Source organism: Protobothrops mucrosquamatus, unplaced genomic scaffold, assembly GCF_001527695.2.
Source record: "Protobothrops mucrosquamatus isolate PMUCROS unplaced genomic scaffold, P.Mucros_1.0 scaffold_198, whole genome shotgun sequence".
NCBI lineage: Eukaryota > Metazoa > Chordata > Lepidosauria > Squamata > Viperidae > Protobothrops > Protobothrops mucrosquamatus.
In genome coordinates, this window is record NW_015386274.1 from 1,075,173 (window position 1) to 1,085,935 (window position 10,763).

The window sequence follows — 10,763 nt, forward strand, 5'->3', positions numbered from 1 at the left end:
TTGCATAATAGCTTGTATGATTTTATTATAATTTTGACTAGTAGTGTTGTTTACTAGTTTGTTTGTTTTTTCTTCTTTTAATAATGTATTTAATTTTAATTTTAACTTATTTAAATTTATTTTAAAAAATGAGTTAAAGTGTGTTATAGATTTGGTTATATAATTAGTTGGTTTATGTTATTTAGATTATGATTATTATTTGTAACCCTGTGAACAGCTCTGGGAAGTGGAGGGGAGGGGGGTTGTAGGGGTGGGGGGATTTATATTGTAAACTTTATAAAACTTTTAATAAAAAAAAAACAGTCTGATTTTTTTCTGACTTTTGTACAAGCCTGAAAACAAGCTGCTGGTGTTACTACAAGGAATTCTCTCATTAAAACTATAATAACTTTTAAAGGAGCAATACCTTCCTTCAATCCCATGTCTAAATCTGTGAGAGATCAGGTAACTTTAATGAACAGCAGCTTGTACAAGGTCTGAAACGCTTTTTTCTGAATTCTTGTGAAGCCATTTTATAACTGAACTAGTTACAACTAGTGGCCATTTTTTATCAGACTGATACCCATTTTTGTCCTCATCCTCTGCAGCTTCAATCCAGAATTCTTACAAAGTCAATAAAGCAAAGGCATGATATAAAAAGACTTCTAAATATTTTCCCCAATATGTAAAAAAGATCTAAATAATAGGCATTTCTGAACAACTTAGATTCAACCTATATTTTAAATATTATTAATACTATGATTAATTGCTATACGTATGGATTTGCTGACTTGGGGATTTGGGAAGGTACAACATAATGTGATTGAATTTCATAATTAGTACTAAGAAACTGCTCTGACCCCAGCTTAATTTAAAGCATTTCAAAATTTATTTCTGCTGATGACTTAAACTACCATTTGAGTTACAATGAAGTGATTCTTGGAACAAGGTGACATGAAATTGCTAAAAATATATTTTAAACTATGATCAAAGTAAGTTGACCATGACTCTTTAAGAATGTTTTTGTATTTGATAAAAATGAATTTCCTTACAAATAATAATTAATTCAGTGCTACGGTTTAGGGAATATATACCGTATTTTCCGGCGTATAAGACGACTTTCTAAACCCTGAAAATCTTCTCAAAAGTCGGGGGTCGTCTTATACGCCCAGTCGTCTTATACGCCGGAAAATACGGATATTCAGGCAGGCTTCCAGAGTTCGGCTGGCAGGATGCAGGTAACCCCTCCCCCCGTCCTGCCGCCTCCCACCGCACCGCGCCGCTCCGCGTCCCGCGCCTCCGTGTCTCAAGCCTCTGTGTTATGCTTGGGCGGAATACTTTTTCTTTTACAGATGGGGCGGGTGGGCCTGACATTCGCGCGCAGGCAGGACCCCGCCCGCCGAGCCACCGCTTCCCCATCNGTCGTCTTATACGCCCAGTCGTCTTATACGCCGGAATATACGGTATTCCTATGAAAGAATTCCACATTTTTCTTTCGATATTTTCCCCAAAAGAGTGACAGAAATTGTGATGGTATCCAAAAGTTCTGCTTATCCAGGTTTCTCAGTTTCCTTGCTTCAATGTCAAAAGCAGTTTAGACTGCATAACACAGTAAGCACATGTAGAAATACAACATCATTCTTAATAATTATCTTTTATACTACACGTAGTCCTCGACCTACAACAGTGACCGTTCAAAGTTATAATGGCACTGAAAAAGTGACTTATGACTGTTTTTCACAGTTACAACCTTTACAACATCCCCATGATCATATGATAAAAATTCAGATACTTTGCAACTGGTTGATAATTATGACCGTTGCAGCATCCTGGGTCATGTGATCACCTTTTGCAACCTTCTGATAAGGAAAGTCAATGGAGCAGCCAGACTCACTTAACAATCAGGTTACTAACTTATCAACTGCACTGGTTCACTTAACAACTGTGGCAAGAAAGGTCATAAAATAGGGCAAAGTTCACTTAAATGTCTCACTTAACAACAGAAATTTTGGGCTCAACTATGGTCATAAGTCGAGAAATACCTGTATTCACAATGCTGTGAAATATCTACTAAAAGGAACAATTAACTTGATGTGTGGATGCCATGAGGAATCAACAGAAACAGGGAGTGTGATAATTAGGAAAGTGTAATTGTCACACATTTTGATAGCTGAACTGCAGCAGCACTTGTCTCAGCAACCACCTGTGACTTAGTGACATGTCTTGCTAGTTGCCACTACCCTTCTATACATATGTCATGGGTAGAAGTGATAGCTTTCTATTACATTGTTTCATTTCCTTCTCCACTTTTCTCTACAGAGTTAAAAATTTCACACGAATAATCACCAACCTTGAACAACCACATCAGGCTTAAAAGCTGTTGAAAACCTTCTATTTAATGGATCAATTTCACCCATAGCCAAAAATCCCTAAAATGAAAGAAAGGAAGAAATGAGGCAGATTTCAGTGGGGATAATAATGTTCTTTAACAACTAGCATGGGAACTTCAGAAATGTATAAATTCATTAAGAACTATATCAGGTGTCCAGTAAACCATGTACAATTCTCAGCTTAATGGATAAGACCTTTGGTCTATTTTCAAAAGACCTCAACAAGCAATTCCAACTTATAGAAATATTCTAGCCTGCTGAAGGAGCAGAGGTTTCTGCAATGAGAGGGGCAAACGGGGTCAAAATGGCACATGTGAACATTCTATGCATGAAGAAAAGAGTGGGATATCCAATGGTGGTCATGCCTGCCATTTTGGCTCTTGCAGACATGCCTAAAAAGAGGTAAGGACAAAAGGGAAAAAAGTGTTGGAAAAGACATAGAATGAAAAGGATCTTTGCAACAACAACAACAAAACCCCCCACACAAATTGTATAAAAGAGGACGTACCTCTGCTAGGAGGGCAGAAAGAATATATAATGACTGGCCCCAAAGATGAGGAAGTTTCCCTGCTGGAACACGATCCACTGTGTGAGGATTTTCATACTCTTCATTCACCTGGAAAACCAAACAGTGAATGAGCACTGATTCATGTGAATTTATTCACAACTTGTAGATGCTCAGTGAATAAAATCTAGAAAGCTTTTTCTCTTTTAGCAAGAGTTTATTTGGCAATTACAAGCAGGTTTTAGACTATGTTTACAGCAAACCCTCTATTGACAAGTACTTTTAAATATTCTTATTTTATTCTTATTTTATTCTTATTTTATTCTTATTCTTATTTAAAATATTCTTATTTGCTTGCAATAAATGAACAAAGAAACATGTAAAAGTTATTTGGTATAAGGTGTAAAATACACAAGCCCGTCTATGTAAATGTTAATTTTATCCACAGATTTAATTTTTTTTTCAATTTTATAGAGAGCATATGATATTCAGGCTCAAATTCAGTATGGGAGAAGAAACACTTATATTGATGGCAAAATTATTTGAAGCCACAAACTGCAGTGGAGCTTCATCTCTGTTATATCCACAAAAATTCACTAGATAAGTTTGGATCAGATTTATAGAGATTGTGTATACGGTAATCTATCTACAAATCAAGGAAGAGCATTTTATGTCATAAGCGAATTATTTACAGATTAAGGCAATTTGGGAGGAAGACCTTATCTGAAGGAACTGCATACAGTTCTGGCATCAGAAGAATTCCATTCTTTTTTCTAATAAGGATCCCTTCCAAAGCTTCTCTGTATTCCTGCACCTGATAAATACAAAATAAGACTTTTACCATGCAGGCTCCTATTTCTAGGAGACAAAAGGAAAACAAAGTGAACAAAAGGAAAAGAAAATGGTGAAGTAGTCAGACATACAGTATAATCCAATAAATAAAGAACTGTGTTCAAATAAAAGGGGAAAAAACTAAACAGTACAGAAACAACCTTATTCTCCTGAACACATTCTAATAGTGAGAATGTTGACCTGTTGTTGTCAACAAAAATTGCTTTGACTTTATAAGTCCTCACCAATGTTGAACCAGAGAACAAATTTAAGAGAGCAAAGGGCCTGGCTTTGCAACCAGGTAAAAAGCATTTTAGAATAAAAAAAAGGTGACATTTATGCTTGCTGCATTTAGAAACTCAGGGCAAGAGTTGAGATTGAAGTTTCTGCTACCTGATGTGTTAGGATTTTTTCACTTACAGGGGATTTCTCTTTGATTTTTTTTTTTTAGATTAGACCACCTAAATCAACTCTTTTCCAGCATATAGAGACCAGACCTGGCCTCGCTGCAGGTGTGTGGGGTAGAAATGGTGTATGTCTCTATGTGTGTCCGTGCGTGTGCATGTGCACATGCACTTTAGAGCTCATCCTTCCACTATCCCTTCATCCAGAAAAAGTTGATCCAAAATGTTTTATTTTACCTACCTGAATTCTGTCATCATTGAACACTCCATCAATTAAAAAATATGTCCAGAATACAGGCCATTCACATTCTATGTTCTCAAATAACTTGAGTTCAGCAGGATCATAATGTAATCTGTTTGGATCCTAGAAATACATTAATTGCATAGTTTATTGTTACCATTTCACTTTATTGCAGAAAATATTCTGCCACTATTAATATTAACATCCTATCGATCTCCAAGGTCCCAAGGAGTTTTGCCTGATTAAATTTTCACCCCACATTTATATGTAAAGTAATCAAGCCTTAAAAAACACCAAGAAACTGAGAATTCTGGAGGCTTTGTCATCTATCCCTCTAATTCCAAAATGTTTGGAAAGAGAATAATATGTGTGAGAGAAAAATAATCCTGCAAATGAATTGTGTCAATAGGACAGATTTGATTTCTAGGAACATGGTCTCAACTATCCAATGAATTTCAGCTGGAATAGAATAGGCTGCATCTTATAAGGAATAGCAAACTTTATTTCAGTGCATAATGAGCCTGATCAAGAGGACTTTCAATTTAATCCTGTGGAGATTGGAGATAATCCTGCAAAGAATATCTCACTTTAGAAGGAAGTGAAAGTGCTGCTGTGTGGAATCTATTCTGCATCACTTTGATTATATCCTAGCACTCTTGAGTATAGGAAATAAACAAGATAAACGGGATGCATCAAAAATAAAAGGAAGAGAAAAGATGAATTGATTGTGATCCATTTATAATATTGCTTATTTTCAGTCCACCATACAGTAGGTTTTTACCATTAATTCACAAGACAATTTGCCAAGCTGTAACTGCGTCTCCCAGAATATCATTCCACTATCATTCTATTAACAAGGAATATTTGGAGGTCAGAAAGAATATTGTAAATGAGTGTCCATGTGGGTTCTAGAATAAACTGAATCAGATATGGGAATGAATATCAGTTATATAACAATAATATTTGTTTGTTAAATTTATTTGATTCCTATCTTGCCGTGAGACTATTCTAGGCAGCTCACAATAAAAAGAAAGAAATGAAAAGAGTGCAAACAAAAACAGAAAATAATAAAACAATAAAATATTATACATACATACATACATACATACATACATACATACATACATACATACATACTCCAAGAGAATTAAAATTTCCTATTTGGGCTTCATCAAACAGAATTAAGAATTCTTTTATTAAATACATTTCAGTGCAAAGCAGCTGAACTCTGTTGTATTGGAATTTTTGGCATAGAGGGTGAACACTACAGAAACACATGAAAAAATATTGGACATAAATTATAATCTGCTGATTACAACGTGATTGTTTAGCATTATGGCACTCTATACAGTTCTGGAATTTTTATGATTTTACTAAGCAACTGGCAACATATTTAGTGCCATTTCTCAGTATTGTCCTTTGTTGCTCGAGTAAGAAATCAAACTCCTTGAATGAGAAAGGAGTTGTGACCCACTTCTCCAAGAAGCCTAACTTTCATTCAATCCTAGTTTCAAGAAGACAACTATCAACAATGGTACTGAAATTTTAAAATGGGATCTCTTGTCCCTGTTTATTTGACCCCACTAATTTGTTGTTAAATATCATAATGTATACATCTGTACTAATATCTTATAATATTCCAATGTTTAATGTTTATTCGGAAGCTAGGCACAGTCTATATAAGAATGACATAACATTGTTATTTATAAAATTGTAAAGCTTAGAAAGTTTCAGCAACCCAACCTCTCTTGGTGTTTTATAGCCGTCTCGGAGGAAACGACAGCAGCCATAACGCCCCTGTAAAGATATAAAGTGTTTATGATGCAGGAATGGTTTTATATAGAATAATACTATTCTTAATCATATCGAATTAACCTTATCCTTTGGTAACAAGCAAAGCTGAACATATTACTCAAAAAGAAATTAATCCAAGATTTATTTTAAGCCAAAATTAAGGACGTACTTGCAACTTGGTGATAATTTCATTTTTCGTTGCATTAACAATGTTCATATCTTCTATGGCAAATGCTGGATAAGAAATAATGGACAAAAGGCCAGCATCAATCTCCTTTGATGTGGATGCCCTTGGTAACATGGAGTATAGAATAGACTGAGCAGGACATACATAAACAGCATTGAAAAACAAGAAAAAACAAAGATTTAAAAAAAACATTAGTTTCATTCCAAAGTATATTATCAGATATAGAAATAGTACTAGTTTGGATTCTAAATTGTTATTAACAAGACAGTCTCCAAGAAATTGTACTCCAATACATCCATGCCTGATTCTTCCAGCAACAGCATAGGACCGTTATTAATCAACTGAAAACCATGATCATCAGGAACTTAATTCAATTACCTATGCATTCCATAGAATAGAATAACAGAGTTGGAAGGGACCTTGTAGATCATCTAATTCAACCCCCTGCTCAAGCAGGAGATCTTATACTATTTCTGAGAAGTGGCTATCCAGTCTCTTCTTGAAAGCCTCCAGTGATGAAGAACCTGTAACTTCTGAACTCAAGCTGTTCCATTGGTTGATAGTTCTCACTGTCAGAAAATTTGTCCTTATTTCTAGCTTAAATCTCTCCTTGATCACTATCCATCCATTGTTCCTTCGGGTGCTTTGGGAAATAGGTTGTCCCCCTCTTCTCTATGACAACCCATCAAATATTGGAACACTGCCACATCACCCCTGGTCCTTCTCTTCACTAGACTAGCCATGCCCAGTTCTTTTAACTGTTCTTCATATGTTTTAGCCTCCAGGCCCCTTTGTTGCTCTTCTCCACACTCTTTCTAGAGTCTCAACATTTTTTTTATTGTGTGGTGACCAAGACTGAATGTAGTATTCTAGGTGTGGTCTTACTAAGTCTTACTTAGAGTGGTACTAGTACCTCACGTGATCTTTATTCGATCCCTCTATTAATTGGCTTTTTTGGCTGCTGCCGCACACCGCTAGCTCATATTTAATAGATTGTCCACTAGGATTCCAAGATCCCTCTCCTAGTTACTGCTATTAAGCCAGGTTTCACCTAATCTGTACGTGTACCTTGGGGTTTTTTTGCCTATGTATAAGACTTTAGTTTTCTCTACATTAAATTTCATTTTGTTAAATAGGGCCCAATGTTCAAGACTGTCGAGAACCATCTGGATCTTGACCCAATCATCTAGGCTAGGGTGTTGGCTATTCCTGCCAGCTTAGTATCATCTGCAAATTCGATGAGTTCCCCTACTATTCCCTCATTTAAATCATTTATGAAGATATTGAAGAGTACTGGGCCTAAGAAGAAACCTTACTTCCCTCAATATAAATGTAGTATCATTAAGGACTGCTTGTTGAGTATGATTTGTCAGTCAGTCACAAATCCATCAGGCAGTGATGCTATCTATCTCACTGTTTTCTAGCTTACCATGAAGTAGGTTGTGGTTTACTTTGTCAAATGCCTTACTGAAGTCTAAGTATACTATGTCCACAGTATTTCGCTGGTCTACTAATTTAGTCACTTTATCAAAGAATGAAATAAGATTGGTTTGGCATGATCTGTTTTTAACAAACCAGTGCTAGCTTCTAGTTATAATTTTATTTGTTTCTAGATATTCATAGATCTGTTTTTTTATTATCTTTTCCAGTACTTTCCAGGTATTGATCTTAGGCTGATTGGTCTGTAGTTTCCTGGATCTATTTATTCCCCCTTTTTTGAACATGGGAACCACATCAGCTCTTTTTCAATCCTCTGGTAGTTCCTCAGTCCTCCAGGATTTTTAAAAGATATGGTACAATGTTTCTGAGATGACATCTGCCAGTTACTTTAGAAATCTGAGATGTAATCCATCAGGTTCTGGTGATTTATATTTATCAAGTTTATTTATCAAGAGAACAAGTGTTCTTACCATTTCCTTGCTTATTTTAATTTTTATTTCTAATCTGTCTTTTACAGTTATGTTTTTGGTACGTTGGGCTATAGTTTCTTTTTGCGTGAAGACAGATGCAAAGAATGAGTTAAGCAGTTCTGCTTTCTTTTTGCTGCCCGTTACTTCTTTGCCATCTTCTCTCTTTAGTGGACCAACTGTTTCCTTGACTTTTTTTCTTGTTATTTATATGTTGAAAGAAACTTTTTATTATCTTTGACTTTTGTTGCAAGTCTTTGTTCATTTTGAACCTTTGCTTTCTTGGCAGATTCTGGCTATTTGCTGATGTTCTGCCTTAATTATGTGTCCCTCTTTCCATTTTTTGTACTTATCCTTTTTGTCTTTCAGTTTATCAGAGAGATCTTTGTGCAACAATGCTGGTTTCTTCTTGGATTTGTTTTTTGTTTTCATTGGTATTGTGCTGAAGTGGACTTTTATGATCATATTTTTCAGAGTTTCCCAAGCTTCTTGGGTTATTTTCCCCTTTCCCAAGCTCTGAGTTTGTTAAAATCAGTTCTTAAAAAGAGAAACTGGTAATAGATCTGGGAGACAGATTATGTAAAACTGATTATAATTACGGTAATCCTTCAAGTCACTTACCAGATGCTGCTTTCAAGTATGGAAGGAGAAGATTGAAGAATATAAATATTTCAGAATACATGAAAGAAAATTCATCTTTCTCTCCTTGCCTCCTCCCCCCCACGTCCCTTGACTTCACATATATTGTTTGGTTAAGAGCTTTAAAGGGCTTTGTTACAGCTTCTTGGATATCCCAATGAAAAAGACTCAGATTTACCTGACAATGTTCAACTTCATCTGGGAGTACATGAATGACTGACTTATGTCCTCCTCCAGCTCCAAACAGGTCCAGCTCATCAATTGCTTCCAAAGCAGCCTTCAGAAAAACATTTGTCAATTCTTATTACTAGAAAAGGAGATTTAACTCATATGCAGAGTATCCATGAGCCTGCTTGGTGTAGTGGTTAAGGCAATAGGCTAGAAACTGGGAGACTGTGAGTTCTATTCCCACTTTAGGTACGAAGCTAGATAGCCTTGGGCCACTCATTCTCTCTCAGCACTAGGAAAGAAGCAGTGAACATAGAATAATAGAGTTGGAAGAGACTTCGAGGTCTTCTAGTCCAATCCCCTGCTTGAGGAAACCCTGTATCATTACAGACAAATGAAATCAATGATGCAAAGCAAAGCATTTCTGAATGGCAAAGATTTCTGAAGAACCTTACCAAGAAAACTTTAGAGATTGATCCAGGCAGTTGTCAGGAGTCACGACTGACTCAAAGGGATCCCTCCCTCCAAAAATATAGTATGTATGTATGTATGTATGTATGTATGTATGTATGTATGTATGTATGTATGTATGTATGTATGTATGTAAATAGTTTTGAAGATACAAGTCTCGGGTATATTCATATTCAAAAAACTAAAACACAGATCACCGAGACCAAAGAATTTATTTAAAAACTTAGCTTTCGTCAGCATGTGCTGACCGTCAGAGTTCCAGCCAAGATTGAGAATCACGTTCTTATAGTCTCTGTAACGCCAATTGTTTGGCTAACGAGCGTGTTACCGGTTTATTCAGCTCCTGCCCTCCCGTGGCTAATTGCTCTGTTGTTGTTTCCATCGCGCTCGTTGACAGCTGTTTGAATTTCGACACCCTGTCCTCTCCTCGCACCCTGCCCGTGTGAAACGTACGTTCTGCCACACGCAGTCATCTCGCCGCTTAACCAAGGGAGGGCGGGAGCCGAATAGACCAGTAACACGTTCGTTAGCCAAACGATTGGTGTTACAGAGACTCTAAGAACGTGATTCTCAATCCTGGCTAGAACTCTGACGATGTCAGCAGATGCTGATGAAAGCTAAGTTTTTAAATAAATTGTTTGGTCTCAGTGATCTGTGTTTTAGTTTTTTGAATATGTATGTGTGTGTGTGTGTATGTGTGTGTCTATATATATATATATATATATATATGATTTCAAGTTTTTTGAATATGTATGTATGTATGTATGTGTGTGTGTATATATGTATACATACATACATACATACATACATATATATGTCTTTGATAATTTTGAATATTGGAATCCCAGGTATGGACATTTAAAGTCAATCAGATAAAAATAAAGCACTCTGGGATGTAAGGTAAAAGGCTTTTTTATTAATTGCTGAGCTTTCGTTAACAACCTGTTAACATCATCAGAGCAAAGGGCTAAATGAGAAGGGGGGGGAGTAAGCGCATAAATTTACATAACAGTTCTATAACGGTTTTAGTGAGGCATGTGCACATAGCGTGCTTAAGAAGCTCTTAAAGGGATAAAGCAGTCAGTCTCAAGACCATTTTCAAAAGTCGTGCTTGTCAGCTGTTTGGTGCGTAGATCCAGCGCGCCTATCAGCTGTTTGGGAATTGGGCTGTAATGTTTTGTTTCTTTGAATGTGATAAGTTATATTTCATTGCAGGGGGGAGTTTTGGTCTTGGTCTTAATATTCTG

The 10,763-nt window shown here is 36.2% G+C and overlaps 1 protein-coding gene across 1 annotated transcript in view; it reads right to left on the reverse strand.

Annotated features, from left to right (window-relative positions):
* PHKA2 (phosphorylase kinase regulatory subunit alpha 2) overlaps positions 1 to 10,763 on the reverse strand; it is a 109,190-nt gene that overhangs the window by 56,194 nt on the left and 42,233 nt on the right. Inside the window, exons 8-14 of the mRNA XM_015825295.1 lie at positions 9,056 to 9,154; positions 6,314 to 6,460; positions 6,094 to 6,147; positions 4,351 to 4,473; positions 3,593 to 3,688; positions 2,878 to 2,985; positions 2,330 to 2,408 (exon numbers count right to left, since the gene is read on the reverse strand). Of these exons, the coding sequence (XP_015680781.1) occupies positions 2,330 to 2,408; positions 2,878 to 2,985; positions 3,593 to 3,688; positions 4,351 to 4,473; positions 6,094 to 6,147; positions 6,314 to 6,460; positions 9,056 to 9,154 (706 nt within the window). The remainder of the gene's footprint in view (positions 1 to 2,329; positions 2,409 to 2,877; positions 2,986 to 3,592; positions 3,689 to 4,350; positions 4,474 to 6,093; positions 6,148 to 6,313; positions 6,461 to 9,055; positions 9,155 to 10,763) is intronic.